Raw genomic sequence first — 23,030 nt, 5'->3', positions numbered from 1 at the left:
ATAAGGACAGAGCTTGTAGGTTAGGTTAGGGGGGGGGAAAAGTTTAGGTTAGCTAATGTCCATTTTTCATTCACGCGGTAGGAACTGGCGGTAATTTTTTATTGTATTACATGGTGAGATTTCGAACAGAAAATATATGTTTTCCTATAGTAAATAACGTGATTTAACCGAATTTGCTGTTCATTTCAATCGGAAACAAACAGATCAACCAATTCGGGTAACTTTAAGTTGCACGGTGTCACTTCTCTTACGAATGTACTGCGAACGATAACATTTGCTACCAATAATGCACAGTTACCAACGTTGACGTATGGTACACAGAGTTACCAACGGCACGCTGACATTACTAACGATAGCAATGATAGATATTTCTATACGAATTTTAAATAATTTCTCCATATAAGTTTTACCCAATATATAAAAAGTACAAAAAGGGCACAGAACCTAACAAACACACCTAACCTAGCCTAGTAGTATGACAGGTCACAAAATAACATTTGATCTACATCGGACATTGGCAGCACTGTTTACTGTATTTTTTCATGACAATCTTTGCAACGGCGCCACCAAAGTTTATCCAGATATACTGTTTTGTATTTTCCTCCGGTTATAATAATTTCAAGAAGGTAATGTATAGAGAAGAAAAGGCTTGTTTTACGTTTATATATCGATTCCCCAGTATGTTTTCCCCACCCAAAACCCCGAGTTCCCACTGGGGGTCCTCCATTATCGGAGGATATAGATGTATATATATTTCTGAAACTATTCATTTGCGACGGGAACGAGTGTCATTTTCGGAGAGCGTAATTTTTTCTATAAGAAAAAGTTGTTTTCCTAGGTTACATCGCCCTGTAATACACTACAATGAAACCGAACTGGCCGCTGATATACAAAGGCTCCGTTGTGGCGTGTGGCTGTCATCTTACATACCCCTTCAGCAATTTTCAGAGGTACTGAAATGCTTGATAAAGCACACATCAACACTCTAAAGTAGACTCCAGCACTCACTTCACCTTTACTGTTCTACCCACCAACTTCTGTTAAAAAGCAGAATACACACCAATAGATAAAAATAATCTTCAATATAGCCAAGATTAACCGTAATACGTAAACGCAAATCTGTAACTTTAGCCTACAATGCCGGTAGCATTAGCCCAACAATAACCGAGAACTTCGAAACTTACCCCCTGAGCGTCAGGAACCAATAACTTTAAACTGCACAGGTCAATACAGACAGTCAGTTTGATAAAAGCCTTAAAAGGCCATCTTCTACCTGTTGTGAATCACAGCTATAATCCCTATGATACGATAAGGCAATTGCCTCATGTATTGCAACAGGCGTCAGGCGGGTTATAGTATCTCGTGTTTCCTAATATGGTCATCTATAGTAAATGTAATAATTAAGAAAAATATAAAGATAAACATTAAAAACAAGTATATTTACTTTAGATTGATAATCCTTAAGGTGTTTCCTTTGAAATAAACATGATTTCACACATAAAACTAATGATGAAAGTGTTGAATAGTGATCCCGTACGAAGTGTGGTAAACAATAGTCAGCTGTATAAAACTGTCAAGGGTTGTTATTGGGTAGTTTGTGTGATAATAAATAACAATTAACAAAAATATAAAAAACAATAAAAACAAGAATATTTACTTTAGATATATAATACTTAAGGTGTTTACTTTGAAATAAACATGATTTCACTCATAAAACTAAAGATGTAACTGTTGAATAGTGATCCCGTACGAAGCGTGGTAAACAAAAGTCAGTTGTATCAAAATCTCAAGGGGTTGTTATTGGGTAGTTTGGATAAAAATAAATAATATCAGTTTGAAACTATTTTGTTTTATCCCATTTTTCTATAAAAAATACGGATATAGAAATAAAAAAGTTAGTTATTCTAATAAACGAATTACAGCGTTCTTCTAGGAAATGTTTAACCTGAAACCCGGAAGTGAGTCATATTGATCGTAGTATTAAATAATCTTAAAAGCTTATAGTAGTTATTATTAATATTATTATTATTATTATTTTTATTATTTGCTAAGCTATAATCATAGTTGGAAAACAGGATGCAACAAGCCCAAGGACTCCAACGGGGAAAATAGCCCAGCGAGGAAAGGAAATAAATAAACTACATGTGGAGTAATGAATAGGTAATTCAGTAGCCAATTCAGTTAATAAGTAAAAATATCTGTTATAATGAATACCAATAATAAAGACTGTAATTAATTGAAGTCTCTGATATTTTATTTTTCCTTGTTTCCATTCCTCACTAGGATATTTTCCCTGTTGGAGTCCCTGGGCTTATAACACCCTGCTTTTCCAACTAGGGTTGTAGCTTAGCAATTAATAATAATAATTAAATTCCTTATCCCTGATCTGGACATTAATATGTAGTATGCCATTCAGTCTGTTCTTCATTCCTCTGGCATGGGAATTTTTAATAATTCCGACTATCCTTTGTATTCAGAGAGCCCCAGACTGTGCCATCCTGTATGTAGTAATAGCTATACAGTTAATTCTAACAGTATTGCCTTCTCCATTATAAGGTTAATACTACATTACTTTCCAGAAGTTTGATTCCAACTGTAACCAGATTGCGGAATGATCTTCCTAACTGGCAGCTGTATCGGTGGATCTTTAGAGCTTCAAACTTATTGCCAATGCTTTTATGTTGAACAAGTTAGCATAAGTCTCACTTCAGTTATGAATTCAAAAGGAAAACTGTGGTCTCCAGCGTAGGATGCTCATTTTCAATTGATCTATCCTTAAACTCAAGCAGTACAGTGCGTTCAGTATCGACTAAATACATGTAATGTGCTGTATTCATTCATGATGGCTTACCTGTGTTATCCACTATTTCACAAATGCTCTAGTCTTTAGTAGTGCCGTAGTCTTCCACTGTCTAGGATTAGAGTTATCTTGCTTGAAGGTACACTAAAGCACAGTTGTTTCCTTATTTCCTTTCCTCACTTGACTATTTTCCCTGTTTTAGCCCTTGGGCTTATAGCCTCCTACTTTTCCAACCTGGGTTGTAGCCTAGCTAGTAATAATAATGACAATAATAATAATTAAACTAATAATGCAAAAACAGTACTTGTTAAAGAAAATACTAATAGTAACAAGAGGGGCAAGGACTGACACTTTGGATATATATATATAGGGTCTTTTAACTCAGACCAGTCATTTACTTGCTAAAGACATTAAAAGACTAAAAGTCCAGTACTGATCCAGAAAGCAAATGTTGTAATATCCATAAAGTATTGAAATATAAAATCCAAGCCAAAATCAAAGTTGATGGTAAAAATTGTTTGCTTTGAAAACTTTAGGGTTACCAATGCTATGTACAGTTATTGTTCAGAATTTATCCAGCAAAGCCTTATAGAAGGAATATCCGTATCTGCTTTGGTGAGTATATTACACTTAAAAGTAACATACAACCTCAACCAAGTGAAAATTCCCATCTACAGTAACTAATTTTTTGTAGTTAGACATTGTTTTCTTCCACCAATACAATACTGTATGGGCAAACCACATTAAAAAAAAAAAAAAACAGTGCTAATAGATAGTGCATTGACTTGCTTGGGTTCTTGAGAAATTATTTTCTAGAACCCAACATTAACAAACAATCTCAATAGTCACTGTCACAAGAAACGTACACTTGTTTTATGAAGTTGTTCAAATGATAGAATGAGTATTACTGGAGGTTGTCCTTGTTTTACATTTAGGTAACAACATAATATGTAATTTTAGAGACAAGACAAAATGTACCATTTACTATTACTACACTTACTGTGGACAACTGATAATGTATATGATGATTAACTGTACTTCTTTAAGGCATTTGTAACCTTTGATTCAAGTAATAGCTACTATATAATACCTCACAGCTTCTATAAAAGAAAGGATGAATAAAACTAGGTATACAGCATAATGCCCATGAGGCCAAATATTTTATTTTCAATTTCATTTCTAAACTATACATCTTTGGTCTGAAAATGGACATTGTTTTAACATCGAAAACAGGATATACAGTAGAAATACAGTATCGAATACTTCCATCTACATTGTGACAAAGGAACTTCATATAGGTACCAAATCATGTTATAGCAATGTGTATACAACAATAAATTCTTTTCAGTACCTCACTAATACATGAACGCAACGCTAACATTTTTCCCTTCATGATTATCCTAAAACAGTTTACACATAAAAGAATATTAATGAATCATTTCCAGGGACTTAATTTGATTATTTGTCTGCATAATCGATCTTTAATTCATGTGTATATATAATTAGAGCAATCAAATCCCAATTAGACATAAATGGGCATTTTTTGCTGTGGTAAGTATACAATTTTAAACACTGTACACAGACATATCATATACAGGTATAAATATACTGTATGTATATATATTCATACACATATTTTACATATAATTACTTTGTCTTTGGAAATGGATGGATATGAAGATAATGAATAAAACTATCACTGAAATACTATAATTCATGAGAGATGATGATGAAGATGAAAAGAATGAATATGATACACATGAAAAGGTCTCTTAAATTTCGAGATGTCACACGATGGAATCGGATCGGGTAAATATCACATGTCGAAGCCCAGGGGTTTTTGTACTCACCGAAGTGAAGCAAGTTCTTCTTTTGAGTGGGATAAGTCCGGGTTAGTAGCAGCAGCAACAACAGTCAGGACCATGGCATCTACAAATCTTTATTAAAAGCTCTGAATCCAAAGTAGAAGGACAGATATGAGGGACAGCGCTGTTCAGAAATATCTTTACGTTGCATAAACTCTACATCGACACGAGATTTTAATGTATTCTCTCATAGCATATATCACTCCCTGGGTAACAGTTGCATAATAACTGAAGAATATAATTCAGAAAGCTAAGTACTTTACTCATGAAAACATGCTTGCGACAAATTTCAATCAGTACAAAGTAAATCAATAAGTCATACAAATTAATTATTCAATATCAGTCATTACAGTGAATCCAGATCATTTATAGATTTGGTCGAGAATGGTCCTAACATTTCTTGGGTGGTGTGGGATTATGGGTAGCGGAAAAAAAGGATGATAGAGGCTGACTATAATATTATGAATGCTTAAAGAAATAAATAAAATGGAAATGAAATAAATACTGCCCCTGATATTAAAATATATGGTTGATATACAAAATATGTCACAGAAGACAGTTTATCTTCAAATATGATGGGCTTCAATGAAATCAACTTTTGTTTTGTATCCAGTTCATACCAATGTCCCACACAATATTTGTAAACAGATAAGATTCACAATTATGATTTTCTGGAAGATTTGAAAGGGCACAATATCTAATCAATTGATATCTGCCTTAAACAAAATGATTCACACTAAACAGACTGACAAATTAAACGAAACCTTTTTTTAGCGATAAAAATGTCCTAAGATTAAGTTTGAATTAAAAAAAGGTAATCATTTATTACCTATTGGAATGGCAAGAAGTTTTAAAATACCTGATACTATTCTTAAAAAAAAAAAACAGTACTTGGTGTCCTAGCTCAATGATTAGAGGGGTACTGTTAACATCCCAAATGTCCTCTCAGTGAGGCTGTAATTTTTAAAAAATCACAATAATTACAGAAGCACATACATTCCTGTATACAAAGGTTATAACATTTCATCCAAAATAATAGGCATTGTTTATATACAGCGACAGCAGCTACAGCTAACACGAGGGAGTTGAACTTCGTTAAAACTGTACATCTGATATCTATTTATAAATTCTTCATATATATATATTACTGTGTATAGACTGTATTGTATAAAGATCTCTACCAATAAGAAACTGTATATTACCACACAGCGTAAGTCTGACAACTCTGACTAACCGACTAACCTTGCGCTGGCAGTTTTAGTACCATGAGTTTTCCTGAAATATGTGAGGTGCACCCAAAATAGGTACAGTATAGCCTGGCTCTGTATACCATTGAGTAGCATTTACTGGAAACTACTGTACATTCTTGGGCAAAATATTTCACAACACAGATTTACAAAGGTATTCAAACATTCCCCTTTCACAAATCACAATTGTTTCCCCTCCACTGGACAAGTTATATTCTAGATAACAAGACTACTGTACTTAATATTCTATGTTATGAATACTGTACTTTTATCTGGAAGAGTAATTTTGGTTTTTATTGACTTTTTATCTTTTATAAATAATACTTAATATAGATTAATTGATCATTCTTCATTCTCCATTATAATTTAGGTAGGTACTTATCGGTTCCTATGTACTACATACATTCACTCAATCTTATCGCCTAAACTTCCAGAATAGGAGAGAGAGAAAAATAATATAAAAATAGATCTCAAGACCAATTCTGACAGAATAACTAGCACATAACGCAATTGACGAAATTAAATTTGATAAAAATTGATGCACATAAAAGTAAAAAAGCTAAATACCAAAATTTTGACACAAAATTTTAACAATAAATAGTAACAAAAAGCAGCAAAAAAACCAAGATATTTGAATAGGAAATTAAAAGTATGACCATACCTAAAATAGGAAAGAAGCAAAAGTGCAAATAAAAAGCTTTCACATTAGAAAACAGCTTTGTCTGATATCTCTATATGTATCACAATCTCTCTAGCCAAACATCAGACTTTCACTGGTGCAGAAAAGCTGCAGAAATTTATTCTTAAAGATTTGGCAACCGTTTGATAGCAAAAGAATTCCAAGAAAGTTGCTGTTATGCAAATATCCTATTTAAATGCAGACTCAAATATTATTTGATACAGGAAAGTAAAACATGACATTAAACTGTATACAGGTATGATCGACGTTGTGTACTTTGATGTTTAGTAATGTTTTAATAAGTTCTTTATATAAATGATTCTCTATTCAAGAGGGCAGATTTCTAATCAACATAAGCCATTGTTTACACCAGTGGCTCCCAAACTTGATCATGCCAAGGACCCCCAGATATGATTTCAGTCAAGGACCTCAGACACTCAAAATCAAGATATTATGTCAAAGGTAATGGATGGGTTTGATGATTCCTGCACAGTATTCAATGCGGGCCTTGGTGTTATATAGTGCTAGACACATTTGTTGCGGACCCGCCAGGGCCTTCAACTGGACCACCAGGAGTACAAAGACCACAGTTTGGGAACCACTAGTATACACCTAGAATAGTCTATTCCTGACCCCTGGAAGACAGAGGGCAAGTGAAGTGGTTAACAACAAAAGCAAAGTTTTTTTCTGAGCTACTTGTTCAGATTTACAACGAAATTTGGAGAGTGAAAATTCTAACACTGAACATTACATCACTTACACACTGGGCTGTCTTTTTTCTTAAATGCCCTTAGCAAACCATTTCACCTTCGAGTTGTCACTTCCATGAAATAATTTTTCTCTCCTTACATTTGCCTAAACTGCTCGTAAGCATTACCTTTTCAGAAGAATTTAGATCGTCAAAATTGTATATACATAAACTGTATATGCTGCACTACTGTAATTACTTTTACCTTGTTCTTTCAACATCTGGAATGTCAAATTTAAAACTTTCCGTGGCAATCCAAACATGTAAACTATTGCAGATTTACAAAAGAAAAATACAGTAATCTCAACAATTAAAAAGGATACATCAGAATAATCATATTCAAAATTCATTATTGACATTTGCATCACTTGCAATATACTTCTATTTTCCTTTTTGCTGAAAATACTGGTAGGACACTTAACAATACAAATGAACATGCTTCTCAGGACATCATAGCAATAGTCTCTGTCGACACACGCGTGTGCACCACGAAGTTTATTATGTCTGGATATGGTAACACCCAAAACCATCACTGTTTACTTTCTCTTTGTTTTGTTCAGTCTTTTTTTTTTCTACAGTCAGCAACTACTGTTATTACTAGTGAAGAATACACTTCAGTCACACAGCTTTGGCTACAACTTGGTATGCCGTATGTTGTCTGTCCACAAATTCTGAATGGTCATAGATTCGAGGCTGTTTAAAAAGGAATCATTGTCCAAGCTGATTAGGTCCTCCGGACTCCCCTGCAGAAGACAAAAGATTCTCATTATTAACAAGAAGAAATAAGGACACTGATGAACAACAAAAGTATGCAATGAGAGCATAAACATCAGTAGCATCATAGTTGTGTTTTCTGCACATTTCTATGACAAATTTGTAAACCACATAAACTGAAAAGAGGATGGCATAAAAAAATTGATTATGGAATGATATGGCAGGGAAAAAAATGAAGGATACGGTATTTCTTAAGAAATACATGCGATAATTCCTACTATAAACAAAGAACATGATTCTAGTTTTAAATTTTTCTTGTTTAAGATGTTAAAAATACTTATTAATATATTTGAAGATAATTTGGTATATACATTATACACAGATATATGTTTACAACTTAAAGTTTAGTAACTCATCTTCTGTTGTTCTACAGACTACCATATAATAAAGATTGCTTAGTAACCATATTTTTTTTTTTCATCAGCTTCCAGTGTTTTTCAACAATTGTTGCTGCATCTGGTCTAAATCCAATTTTTTTATTTGCTTAAAGACAATCTTTTTACAACAAACAATTGTGCTTTTTATCATATTTCTATGTTAAGATAAGAGGGGGCAATACTGTGCATGTACTGACAAAGTAATACGTAATACGTTGGGTGCACTCATTCGGCTTAAAGATAATTTTCATACCGTCTAAGAAAGCCAAAAGCAACGAAGCTCTCTTATGTCTATGGTGTTCAAGTCAGTTTTTGTTGTGTTTACTTACATCGCTGCAATTATCCTGGGAGATTTAGGTGTAAATGAATATGTATTCGCTCACTGCAATCACAGAATCATAAGCATTAGAACCTTAACCAAAGAATTTTTACGTTTGCGAGTTGTAACTTAAGTGATAAAAATGCCAAGCTATTCAATATTTCGATTTTTAATATGACTATGGGAAAATCATTACAAAGCAACATTACATTATCAAAGAAAATGTATAATCTTTATAAAGCATGTGCACAATTCAATATATAGGCCTATATATATATATATATATATATATATATATATATATATATATATATATATACAATATGGTTGGAAGACATTTAAGTTTCCTTTATGCACCAGAAAACTAATAGTTTTCAAAGATAAAAATAAAAATCAAGATATAGTAAGTCATCATAAGGCAAAATATTTACAACAGTTGAGAAACTTAGAAACTACAGTACTGCACATTAATTTTGTAACTACAGTTTAATTACTTAGTTACCTAAAACAATGAACTGTACAGGATTGCCAAATGGATAAAGTAAAAAGGGATAAAAGCAAATGGATAAAGATTAACTCGACTTATGTATTCAAAACGAGTCTTAAGACGACTTGATTTTCTATGCTTGACCAATTTGTGGTTTAACCTGCACAGAATGTGACAGGTAAACAGCTTCACACATATAAGTAAAAGGAGAAGACTGCAATTATGCGATCTAATCACAAAAACAACAAAGTTTCAATCGTTTACAGCCAGAAATCTATATGTAATTTCTATAGAGCATCCCAACAAATACCGTACATATACATATACCAGCCACCTGTTGAGATACTACTGCTAGAGAATTATAGGGTCTTTTGACTGGCCAGACAGTACTACCTGTACATTGGATTCTTCTCTCTGATTATGGTTCACTTTCCCTTTGCCTACACATATACCAAATAGTTTGGCATATTCTTTATAGATTCTCCTCTGTCCTCATACAACTGACAACACTGACATTACCAAACAATTCTTCTCTCAAGGGGTTAACTACTGCACTGTAATTTTTCAGTGGCTACTTCCCTCTTGGTAAGGGTACAAGAGACTCTTTAGCTATGGCAAGCAGCTCTTCTAGGAGAAGGACACTCCAAAATCAAACCATTGTTCTCTAGTCTTGGGTGGTGTCATAGCCTCTGTACCATGGTCTTCCACTGTCTTGTGTTAGAGTTCTCTTGTTTGAGGGTACACTCAGGGACACTATTCTAATTTCTCTTCCTCTTGTTTTATTTAGTTTTCATAGTTTATATAAGAATTACAGTATTTATTTTGATGTTACTATTCTCAAAATATTTTTTTCCTTGTTTCCTTTCCTCACTGGGCTATTCTCCTTGTTGGGGCCCCTCGGCTTATACCATCCTGCTTTTCCAACTAGGGTTGTAGCTTAGCAAGTAATAGTAGTAATATACTGATTTTTCCAGTACGTGCAACTGGTCAAATGATTTCTGGTTACTGGTAAGGTAACTATATAATTCTAATGTTTCCATAGTGAAAACCTTTTTTGTTTTGCAATAACCACCTGTATGCGAGTCAAATATTAATCAATACTGTTACTAATAATTTAGTTTAAGGGTAGACACCTATGAAATTACTAGGCATGATAAAAATTTACCACCAAATCACTAAATTAATAATCTATTCCCTCTACTCATACAGGCTTCACTAATACTGTATACTGTACATGATATCAATCATTAAAGTAAAGTAACTACTGTACATACAGCTACATTACATGACATAATTTGAATTGTGTCTGCAAGAGGTACAGTACAGAACATAAAGCACCACATACGCAACGTCTATAAATGGCCTTCGCCTAAAAGCTAGTCAAGTACCATAAAAACGGGAGTTTTTTCTTGTAGCCTACGAAATTCTAAAGAGCTGGATGGACCGATATTAAACATAAGTGGGGCTGACATAGCAAGATGTTACTTTGGACTTATGTCAAGAAGGATGAGGTAGGGAATATATTGCTACATGTGGGATGAGGGGAAACAGCCTCTTCCCACTCACGCTTAGTGATGAACTGGTTAAAATTGGGCATATTCATTGGCGATATCTTGGGCATGTTGGGCAAAGACTTCAGCATCCCTGCTGCACTAGCAGGCATTGAAGGCTTCAGGTTCTTGAGTCGAATGAAAACCTGCTGTCCGGTAGGTCCCTGCGATACATTACCCTTTATATGAGTACAAGGAAAGAAAATCTTACACATATATGTTTTAAATGAAAGAAATCCTAAACAAAAGGGAAGAAAATTCTAAAAAACAAAGTAAATATCAGATTAAACTAACTCTCGTCATGCAAATGAACAGATATTTTAAATGAGTCGCTGCACTGCTTCCTAAATGACGTATCACTGAAAGTAAATAAAAAAAAAAACTGCTGCGATATCTGTAAAAAAAAATAGAATGATGCAAAGCAGCAATACTGTACTACAGGAAGCTTTCTAGATACACAGACATTTTGACTAATGTAGTACGTAAAGTCAATGCTTTTAAATGAAGCCTGTTATCCTCACAGCAGAGCAATGGCAGACACAATTCAAAATGAAAGGAAGCACGTTTATTATAGAAATCTAAAGACAACTCGAAACAAGTGATTGCCATGGATCTGCTAAGCATTCTTTCCTTCATGTATGTGTTTACTACCACATGCACACTTCTATAATTCTTAAATGATTTATGAAACTAAGAAATCAACTAATATACTACAACATCCAATCATGCAATGTGTTAGTGTGAGTGCTTGTGGATTTTTTGGCAAAACCGTGTTGAAAGTGTTAAGGGGAACCACAGGTGCCAAAATATTTTACTGAATGTGTAGCAACAAGCCATCTATGGCTTCTTGGGGCCCACAACAGAACGAGATCCATAGACTGTGCTCACTTTTGACCTCTCTAATTCTAATGCTCAGTTATTAGGTTGATTCATTGATAGTACTGTGAAGTAATTCAATGAACTCAGCCAAATACCAAACAGAAGAGATTTTCTATTTAGATCTGTGATCTCAAGTCTATAAAATCTCCTGAAGAGTGATCAAGAGCCCCAAGGTGTTGCTAGTGACTGTACCTTAGGAGTGTCAGTCTGTGAGTTGACATAGGAGACGCGAACCTGGTCATCAATGTAGCCACCAGAGTCAGAGCCTGCATAGCCGTGGTCACTGCCCAGGACTTTGGGACGGTTTTGCATGCGGCGTTGCCAAATCATAAACCCACCGACACCTGTTGGAAAAGGATTCTTTTGTATTTCTTAATTCATAATCAACCCTTATTAATAATGAATTACACTTTGTAAGCTTTACAAAAAAGTTTTTTGTTTCATTATAAGCAAAGTATTCTAGAAATATGTAAATTGAAATGTCAGAATGGCTTGATACTGAAATGAACATAATCATAAAAGGGATTTTGACGAAGGAAAAATCTATTTCTGGGAAGAGGCCTGTGACGCCCGGTGAAAAGGGTCCTTCTTTACACTTTTCTAATATAAATCTTCCAAATATACTAGAGAAAGATAAACGCATGGAATGCAGAGGTTACTACCCTCGCGCGATCACCTTGTGGGTGTCGTGTATACAACAAGGGCGTGTGAAAACCACTATTCACAGGCTGTCTTCCATTTAGATAATCCCTTCATCAAAGGGGAGGGCCGTGACAGGCCCTAGCGAACACAGTTGGACTACCCCACCGACACCTACCACGCGCGCCTCTTTTAAATGATCTTACCAAGAATAACAACTAAAGAGATGAGGACACCGAAGACGATAGCTACAATACACCCTGGTGTGAGCGCTGATGGGGCAGCTGCGCTTATCTGTTCCTGCTGTGGTAGTAAGACTCGTGGAATACCAGAATCTACTTCCAACTTATGGTCACCCGCTGCTAGGTCACTGGAATCTCCTTCAGTCAATTCCCCTCTGTAAATAAATAATTGTCTTAAAAAAAATGACAATTTCTAAGAAGATTGTATTTTTCCTAACATACTTACCACTAACCAATGTATAGAATAACCCCTAGAGTGCCGATCTACGACCAGTTTCCCCCCCAACAGGCCTATATCCTCCCAACCCACCTCCCCACGTGCGCGAAACTGACCACTCTTGTTTCCCAGCATGCCCTAGATTGATGGCTCAAGCGACCTTCCCAGGTCGCCATAATAATTAATAGATATTTCTTCTCATAAAAGACAGAAATTTAAGCACTTCAACAAGAGATTTTGAAATATAGGGTATTTAATTCACGGTACAGTACATAATTGTGTGCTTGTGGGCCAAATTATATACAGCATCCCAGTTCTTAGCTCAATTTGTGATTTGTTTAGCTTAACAAATGATGACCTTAAATTCTTTAGAAAGAGTCATCTACTTTCAGATCTAATAATTGATTAAAATCAACATTGATTATCTAGAGAATAATTTAAAAAATAATAATCATACTTCTGCTTCTACAATCTGAATTTTACAACTTTATGGGGCTTCTAAGCTAATTATATTCTAATTAATGTATACTTACGTATGATCTTGTGTCTTTTCAGGAATGAGCTGGGTCTCTTCAGGAACAGGATAAGTTTTAGACGGTAGTTGTTCGTGAGTTACGTCAAAATCTGGGAGATTTCCAGATTCTTCTAGAGGGTCACTGTAGCTGTCTGTGAACTCTTCACTCGGTAATGGGGCGACGCTTGAAGTAGGAGGATTGATAACAACATCTGGGACAACATCAGGTTCTTCAGCATCAGTTGGCAGGGTGGAATTGTCTTCCCGTGAATCCAACTCTGGAAGATCGGGAAGGACGGCTTCTTCTGGATATTCTGGGTACTCTTCAGAAAGACCTTCGTCTTCTAAGTCATCAACATCAAGAACATCATCAGGAAGAGATTCTGGAGTGGGAGAAGTCATGCTCATACTTTCCAAGCCACTGTTGACTGGCTTTGATTCTTCTTTTTTATGACTATCGTGTTGTTTGGGTACAATTTTTTCCTCATGAGGCTCTCCATAATCAATATACACTCGAGATTCTCGTGTGATTTCAACCTTCGGGGCCACGGCATCTTCATTGGAACTCTCTTGTGAGGCCTCCTCGTGAACTGGCAGAACAGCGTCGTCTGATCTCTTTACGGTTTCCAAGAACTCCGAACCATCCGCTGACTCCTGTGAATGCTGAGAGGGGACTTCTTCAAAAACTTCACCAGTAAAAACATGATCTTCACTGATAGGTACATCAGAATCCCCATCTTCTGAAACATCTGTAGCTGCTTCTTCATCCTGGCTTGCATTTTCATCTTCCACTGAACTTGTAGGTTCTGATTCATCTGAACTTGTAGGTTCCGCTTCAACTAAACTTGTAGGTTCGGATTCAGCTGAACTTGTAGGTTCTGTTTCAACTAAACTTGTAGGTTCTGATTCATCTGAACTTGTAGGTTCTGTTTCAACGAAACTTGTAGGTTCTGATTCATCTGAAGTTGTAGGTTCTACGTCAACTGAACTTGTAGGTTCTGATTCATCCTGGCTTGCATTTTCATCTTCCACTGAACTTGTAGGTTCTACTTCAACCAAACTTGTAGGTTCTGATTCAACTAAACTTGTAGGTTCTACGTCAACTGAACTTGTAGGTTCGGATTCATCTGAACTTGTAGGTTCTACGTCAACTGAACTTGTAGGTTCTGATTCATCTGAAGTTGTAGGTTCTACGTCAACTTGACTTGTAGGTTCTGATTCATCTGAAGTTGTAGGTTCTACGTCAACTGAACTTGTAGGTTCGGATTCATCTGAACTTGTAGGTTCTACGTCAACTTGACTTGTAGGTTCGGATTCATCTGAACTTGTAGGTTCTGCTTCAGCTAAACTTGTAGGTTCTGATTCATCTGAACTTGTAGGTTCTGATTCATCTGAACTTGTAGGTTCTACGTCAACTGAACTTGTAGGTTCGGATTCATCTGAACTTGTAGGTTCTACGTCAACTGAACTTGTAGGTTCTGATTCATCTGAACTTGTAGGTTCTGATTCATCTGAACTTGTAGGTTCCGCTTCAACTAAACTTGTAGGTTCTGATTCATCTAAACTTGTAGGTTCTACGTCAGCTGAACTTGTAGGTTCTGATTCATCTGAACTTGTAGGTTCGGCTTCAGCTAAACTTGTAGGTTCTGAATCATCTGAACTTGTAGGTTCTGCTTCATCTAAACTTACGAGTTCATCATCCAATGGAACTGTGGCTTCATCTACAATTTCGCTTAGAGGTTCTCCTTCGACCAGACTGGTAAGTTCGTCTTCGCTCTGACTTGTAGGGTCAGCTTCATCCTGGCTAGTAGGTTCGGCTTCAACGTGGCTCGTAGAATCCAGCTCAGCATAGTCTGAAAGTTCGGCCACAAATGATGCACTTTCAACTAAGCTTGAAGGTTCAGGTTCCACTGGACTAGAAGGTTCAGGTTCAACTAGACTTGTAGGTTCAGGTTCAGGTTCAACTGGGTTTGTAGCTTCCGGTTCAACTAAACTTGTCGGTTCAGGTTCAGCTGCATTTGTAGGTTCAGGTTCAACTGCATTTGTAGGTTCAGGTTCAACTGGACTTGTAGGTTCAGGCTCAACATGGCTTGTAGGTTCAGGTTCAACATGGCTTGTAGGTTCAGGTTCAACTGGATCTGTAACTTCTGGTTCGACTGGTACGATAGGTTCAGATTCAGCTAATTCTACATTTTCTTCTTGAGAGACCTGTTCTGCATGAGTGCCATCTGTTGGGTTTTCTGATGGGGCTACGACAGTTGCATCAGTTTCTTCTACTATCAGCTCGCCACCATCTTCTTGTTGGCTGTTTTCAGGTACCAATTCACTATGTTCTAAATTAATTTCACTGTCAACAGGCTCTTCTATTTCCTCCTGTGTTACCTCGGCCTCCTCCTCCTCCTCAGTATTCGCCTCCTCGCCAACGCTGATCTCTTCTGGTGCTGTTTCCTCAGAGATTTCACTCTCGGACTCTGTTTCTGCGACGGTGTCATCCTGAGGGGGATGTTCTTCCGGGGCTGTGTGAGGAGTGGTAACTGTAGGAATAGGAGGGTCCTCCTCAGGTGGTACGTCGGAGGGGATGATGTGTGACGATGCGGTTGCTTCATTGACTTCTTCGCTTACTTCGTACGTTACATGGCGGATTTCATGCGTTACTTCGATATGGGCGCTGTCAGAGAGAGGAGGGAAACTGCTGGGTACCGGAGAACAGGTCACCGCGCCCAACACCAGCAACAACGTCAACACTGAAATGAAAAAGGTGAGAAAATAATACAAGTTTCTAAAGGTATTAAGGAATGCAACTAAAAACATATTATTATTATTATTATTAATATTATTATTATTATTATTATTATTACTTGCTAAGCTACAACCATAGTTGGGAAATCAGGAGGCTATAAGGCCCAGGGGCCCCAACATAAAAAAGAGGATATTATTATTATTACTATTATTATTATTATGATTATTATTATTATTAATAATGGCTAAGCTACAACCCTAGTTGGGGAAAGCAGGATGATATAAGCCCAGGGGCCCCAACATGGAAAAGAGCTCAGTGAGGAAAGGAAGCAAGGAAAAATAAAATATTTTAAGAACAGTAACAACATAAACATAAATATTTCTATATAAACTATAAAAACTTAAACAAAACAAGAGGAAGAAAAATTAGATAGAATAATGTACTCAAGTGCACCCTCAAACAAGAGAACTCTAACCCAAGACAGTGGAAGACTATGGAATAGAGGCTATGGCACTACCCAAGACTACAAAACAATGGCTTGATTTTGGAGTGTCCTTCTCCTAGAAGAGCTGCTTATCATATACCTACTACATAGTTCAATCAGTGAATTCTGTCCTGTGTCAGTTTTCTCTTCATCCATACCAAAATTCATCATACATTTCCTTCTTCATTTTGTCAGCAATGTCTCCCTTGATCTACCAATTCAGTGGGCCACTCTGGTACTTCCTGTGCAAGTTCTCTCTCCCTCTCTCTCTTCTCTCTCTCTCTCTCTCTCTCTCTCTAGTAAGACAAGATCATAAGAACTCTTTAAATGCTTAAACTCAATCGCTCTACCAAAGAGCCAATGGAGTCATTTGAGACATCCAAAATTTTTTTTTCTCTCTCTCTCTCTCTCTCTCTCTCTCTCTCTCTCTCTCAAGAATAAGTTAGACAAGATCATAAGAACTCTTCAAGTGCTTAAACTTAATCGCTCTACCAAGAGCAAATGGAGTCTCCGCGGATGGACTAAAACGTCTTTGAGACATCCAAAATCCTTGTATCTCTCTCTCTTCTCTCTCTCATCTCTCTCTCTCTCTCTCTCAAGAATAAGTTAGACAAGATCATAAGAAACTCTTTAAACGCTTAAACTTAATCGCTCTACCAAAGAGCAAATGGAGTCTCCGCGGATGACTAAACGTCTTTGAGACATCCCAAATTCTCTCTCTCTCTCTCTCTCTCTCTCTCTCTCTCTCTCTTGAGATGTAAAATGACGCCTGTGCAATGTCCAATAAAGATGGAGTAGGAACTTTGATGAGAGGTCCCTGGCCACGTAGCAAAGGGTACTTCTTGTTATTATTGTTCGGGGACCCCATCAATGTCCCATCAAAAACTCCTTTGCTATTCTGTAAACCTCATTAGCTTTGATAGCTCATTAAATATACACAATCATATACTGTCTCATATATATGCATATATAAATATACATTTATATTTATGCACAGTAATAAACATATATGTGCTTGTGGTGATGAGGTAACTATGAATAAAAATGTATGCTTATGCTGTACACAATACACAAAAGAGATAGAGAAAGAGGATGTTCTTCTTATCAAACACAGATGGCTTCCTTTCACTCTCATGATAAAAAACACATCACAATACATAATAAGAAAGACATAAATAATGTTATCTATCGAATAATGTCTTCGCAGTCTTGTTTTGAGCTGGGTTTTCTTGAGAATTCTTGTGGATAATAATTCTATTTCCGGAGTGTACTCATTGACGATGGAGGCAAACCTGCTGTAGTTGGGTTGTTAAGACCAAGGTCTATAAAAGTCTATAAATATTTCAGCCGTTGTTAAGACCAAGGTCTATAAAAAGTCTATAAATACTTCAGCCGCTGTTAAGACCAGGGTCTATAAAAGGTCTGTAAATACTTCAGCCGCTGTTAAGACCAAGGTCTATAAAATGTCTGTAAATACTTCAGCTGCTGTTAAGACCAAGGTCTATAAAAGTCTATAAATACTTCAGCTGCTGTTAAGACCAAGGTCTATAAAAAGTCTATAAATACTTCAGCCGCTGTTAAGACCAGGGTCTATAAAAGGTCTGTAAATACTTCAGCCGCTGTTAAGACCAAGGTCTATAAAATGTCTGTAAATACTTCAGCCGCTGTTAAGACCAAGGTCTATAAATACTTCAGCCGCTGTTAAGACCGAGGTCTATAAAAGGTCTATAAATACTTCAGCCGCTGTTAAGACCAAGGTCTATGAAAAGTCTATAAATACTTTCTCTCTCTCTCTCTCTCTCTCTCTCTCTCTCTCTCTCTTTATTATAACTTTATGGAACTTCAAAATTTCAAACTTGCAGCAAATGCTTTTATGTTGAACAGACTGACACAAGTCTTTTTGTAGCTTATATATGAAATATCTCATTTAATGTTGTTGCTGTTTTTCAACTATTTTATTTTAATTGTTCCTTACTTCTCCTATCATTTATTCATTTCCATATTTCCTTTCCTCACTGGGCTATTTTTCCTTGTTGGAGCCCTTGGACTTATAGCATCTTCCTTTTGCAATTAGGGTTGTAGCTTAACTAGCATTAATAATAATAACATCTATGAACCTATATATATATATATATATATATACACAACCCTAGTTGGAAAAGCAAGATGCTATAAGCCCAAAGGTCCAACAGGGAATAATAGCCCAGTGAGGAAAAGAAACAAGGAAATAAAAAGACTGCAAGAGAAGTAATAAAAATTCGAAATAAAACATATTAAGAAGTAACAACATTTAATTAGATCTTTCATATATAAACTATAAAAAACAGGAAAAAAAAAACAAGAGGAGTGTGTATGTGTGTACATATAATATTAGAAATACCATATTTAATAAACCATTAAGTTAATGTAGCCAATAATAAGTTTAACTTGATAAAATCTCGAATATTCAATTACCATTACGCGCCAAGCTACAACCCTAACTGGAAAAGAAGAATACTACTATCTGCCTCTATGTAAACGAGGAAGAAAAATAAGATAGAACAGTGTGCCCAAGTGTACCCTCAAGCAAGAGAAATCTAACCCAAGATAGTAGAAGACCATAGTACAGAGGCTATGGCACTACCCAAGGCTAGAGAACAATGATTTCATTTTGGAGTGTCTTTCTCCTAGAAGAGCTGCTTACCCTAGCTAAAGAGTCTCTTCTACCCTTACCAAGAGGTAAGTAGCCCCTGAACAATTACAGTGAAGTAGTTAACCCCCTTGGGTGAAGAAGAATTGTTTAGTAATCTCAAGTGTTGTCAGGTGAATGAGGACAGAGGAGAATGTGTAAAGAATAGGGCCAGACTATTTAGTGTATGTGTAGGCAAAGGGGAAAATGAACCGTAACCAGAGAGAAGGATCCAATGTAGTACTGTTTGGCCAGTCAAAGGACCCCATAACTCCCTAGCGGTAGTATCTCAACGGGTGGCCGTGGCCGTGGCCAAGCTACTACCTATTAATACACAGAAAGGCTGAGAGAGAGAGAGAGAGAGAGAGAGAGAGAGAGAGAGAGACCCATCTTCTGCCCTAGTATAACAATGGTGTCTTTGTTGTCTACAAGACGTCCACGGGCTATAGTTTGTTTCGTCATAAATATGTAGATTTCTTACGGCGTATAGTCTCTGTCCATCTTCCATTCTCTTTTGGCTTGGGGGGCGGGGGGGGGGGTCCGAAGATGCTATAGTCTTGCTTCCTTGGTTACTAAAAAAAATGTACCTTTCTCTCACTTCTATTTCCAACGTGTATGCGTGTGCGTGCGTGTGTGGGTACCAACACCCCCTCTCTCTCTCTCTCTCTCTCTCTCTCTCTCTCTCTCGACAGGCTTAGCTCAGCGACCAGACAAAAGTCTTCCACCATCACCAATATATATATATATATATATACATATATACATATATACTATATATACATATATATATATATATATAAATATATATATATATATATATACATATATATACTGTATATATATATACTGTATATATATAATATATATATATATATATATATATGTGTGTGTGTGTGTGGAGAGAGAGAGAGAGAGAGAGAGAGAGAGAGAGAGAGAGGAACATAAACATCTTAATACAAGATAACAAAACAAAAGCAACATAGAACATTGGGTAAACAAAACAATAAATTTCAGCAACAATAAGAATGAAAACTTTCCCATCACCCATAATGTGATATCATCATCACATCTCAACTTTCGAATGTAAACTGGAGAAAAGAAACATTCAAATGGAAAAAGAGGCCACTCTATCTATCTATCTCTCTATCTATCAGCTTGTCTCAATATGGTGACTTTCACTTGTATCGTTACTAAGTTTTTTTTATATTTTTTTATCTCTTTCAGTTCTCATGACACGTGAGAACGTTCTCACTTTCGTTTGCTGAAGATCATTGCCTTAACCTTCCCTTACAAACCACATTCACTGACTCCCGTAACCCATAACCTAGTTTAAATGAGCTTATAGAACACTGGAGATAACCTACTTTTAATTGTATAAAAACATTGAAGATAATCTACTTTTAATGAGATTAAGAACATGAAAGATAACCTACTTTTAATGAGATAAAAACATTGAAGACAACCTACTTTTAATCATATAAAAACATTGAAGACAATCTACTTTTAATCATATAAAAACTCTGAAGACAGCCTACTTTTAATGAGATAAAAACATTGAAGACAACCTACTTTTAATCATATAAAAACACTGAATACAACCTACTTTTAATCATATAAAAACATTGAAGACAACCTACTTTTAATCATATAAAAACACTGAATACAACCTACTTTTAATAATATAAAAACAATGACGATAACCTACTTTTAATTATATAAAAACACTGAATACAACCTACTTTTAATGAGATTAAAAACATGAAAGACAACCTACTTTTAATGAGATTAAGAACATTAAAGACAACCTACTTTTAATGAGATTAAAAACATTAAAGATAACCTACATTTAATGAGATTAAAAACAATAAAGACAACCTACTTTTAATGAGATTAAAAACATTAAAGACAACCAGCTTTTAATGAGATTAAAAACATTAAAGATAACCTACTTTTAATGAGATTATAACACTGAAGACAACCTACATTTAATGAGATTAAGAACGTGAAAGATAACCTAATTTTAATGAGTTTACAAATATTAAAGAAAACCTACTTTTAATGAGATTAAAAACATGAAAGACAACTTACTTTTAATTATATAAAAACACTGAAGATAACCATCTTTTAATAATATAAAAAAACATTAAAGAAAACCAGCTTTTAATGAGAACAAAAACATTGTTTTTAATCTCATTCATTAGTTTAAAAGGCGAAAATCTCTAAATAAACAAGGTACGCAGACCAACCTTGAAAAAAAAAAAAAAAAACAACAACATCGGAATATCATCCAACCTTTTTTTATATATCACAGGTTATTGAACAACCAAACTTCCATACTACATCCAAATCACGTGACCTCAATGTACGCGCATGAGCAGAAGCCGTTACGACCTAACTTGACCTTGGATCTTTCTTACTTGAGCGCATAACGTCCGATAATGCTTGGATGAGCAATGCTCAGTTTTGCTTTTAACAAAGCACTCACAAGGCACTAGAGGCGTTGGATGACCCAGGCCTACATGGCTGAGGACTAAGAAGCGTGAAGTAGATTTAAAGCTCAAGATAGAGACGACTGATGAAATCTAACCAGGCTCTTTGCGTCAATAGGCGTAGGAGATGATGATGATAATAATAATAATAATAATAATAATAATAATAATAATAATAATAATAATAATAATAATAATAACAAACTTTTAACTTGGCTCCACAATTCACTAGAAACGTTGGAAGACCCAGACCTACATGGCCGAGGACTAAGAAGCGTGAAGTGGGAGACGATGTATGGAGAAACATTGATTTAAGAGCTCGAGATAGAGACGACTGTCGAAATCTAACCGAGACCCTTTGCGTCAATAGGCGTAGGAGATGATGATGATGATGATGATGATGATGATGATGAATTCATAGAGAAAGTATTGGATGACCGATGGTCAAATCTCCTTTTAAAAAATATAATATCTAAAATATTGGATTCATAGTAAAAGTAATATGAAAAGAAATTAAATTTTTACAGCTTAAATAATAAAATCTTGTATCAATTGCTTCACATCTGCCAAACTGGTAATTTAATCTTAACAAATGTCATCACTTTTGATAACAATGGTGAGAGAACATCACCAGAATTGGGTTACAGCAAGAATAGGGAAAGACCAGAAGAGAGGTAAGTGTTGTAACACGGTGATTTTCGTGATGGGAAATGAATGTCTATATATATATATATATATATATATAATGTTAGTTTTCAAATTTTGCTGTTAGCAGTACTCAAACTTATGCCTTTCTCTTATTCAATATGCGTGTAATGTGTGTGGATGTACGTTAAATATACATACATAATACACACACACATATATATATAATATATATATACAATATATATAAATATATATATATATATATACATGCAGTATATATATATATATAAGCAATAAGCAAACATAAATACACACATTATATATATATATATATATACATATATATATATATATATTACTGTATATAAATATATATATATATATATATATACATATATAAATATATATATATATAAATATATATATATATATATATATACACACATATATATATATATATATATACACATACATACATACATACATACACACAAAATCAACAATAAAAAAAACTTTTCTCTTCGGGGATAAAAAAAACAAATTCTTGTCTTTAGTTACTGGCAAGGTTAGGTCGAGAAAGTATTGAAAAGTTAAAAGTTAAAAGTATGGACCGACCTTTGAGGTATGGCCACGATCATAAACACTCTCAAATATTCCCCTGTTG

At 35.2% G+C, this 23,030-nt stretch overlaps 2 protein-coding genes across 11 annotated transcripts in view; both read right to left on the bottom strand.

Moving 5' to 3' along the window:
• Window positions 1–1,571, bottom strand: part of LOC137620496 (uncharacterized) — a 50,329-nt gene extending 48,758 nt beyond the window's left edge. For 2 of the 4 annotated variants that reach the window (XM_068350674.1, XM_068350671.1), the window contains exon 1: window positions 1,185–1,357. The gene's annotated coding sequence lies outside the window, so the exon portion shown is untranslated. Of the gene's footprint in view, window positions 1–930; window positions 1,059–1,184; window positions 1,358–1,444 lie in introns of those variants that run through there. The other 2 variants (XM_068350672.1, XM_068350673.1) reach the window with 2 other exon arrangements.
• A 2,360-nt stretch (window positions 1,572–3,931) lies between these two features.
• The window catches only part of LOC137620495 (proteoglycan 4-like), a 160,473-nt gene continuing 141,374 nt past the window's right edge, over window positions 3,932–23,030 (bottom strand). Inside the window, exons 2-7 of one of the 7 annotated variants that reach the window (XM_068350665.1) lie at window positions 13,357–16,081; window positions 12,571–12,761; window positions 11,918–12,069; window positions 10,863–11,025; window positions 8,820–8,872; window positions 3,932–8,082 (exon numbers count right to left, since the gene is read on the bottom strand). In XM_068350665.1, coding sequence (XP_068206766.1) covers window positions 8,844–8,872; window positions 10,863–11,025; window positions 11,918–12,069; window positions 12,571–12,761; window positions 13,357–16,081 — 3,260 coding nt within the window. In that variant the 3' untranslated portion in view covers window positions 3,932–8,082; window positions 8,820–8,843. The remainder of the gene's footprint in view (window positions 8,083–8,819; window positions 8,873–10,862; window positions 11,026–11,917; window positions 12,070–12,570; window positions 12,762–13,356; window positions 16,082–23,030) is intronic. The other 6 variants (XM_068350664.1, XM_068350666.1, XM_068350667.1 and 3 more) reach the window with 6 other exon arrangements.

This window comes from Palaemon carinicauda, chromosome 27 (genome assembly GCF_036898095.1).
Source record: "Palaemon carinicauda isolate YSFRI2023 chromosome 27, ASM3689809v2, whole genome shotgun sequence".
NCBI lineage: Eukaryota > Metazoa > Arthropoda > Malacostraca > Decapoda > Palaemonidae > Palaemon > Palaemon carinicauda.
Note: the sequence above shows the minus strand (reverse complement) of the source record. Positions and strands in the feature narration are given on the sequence as shown.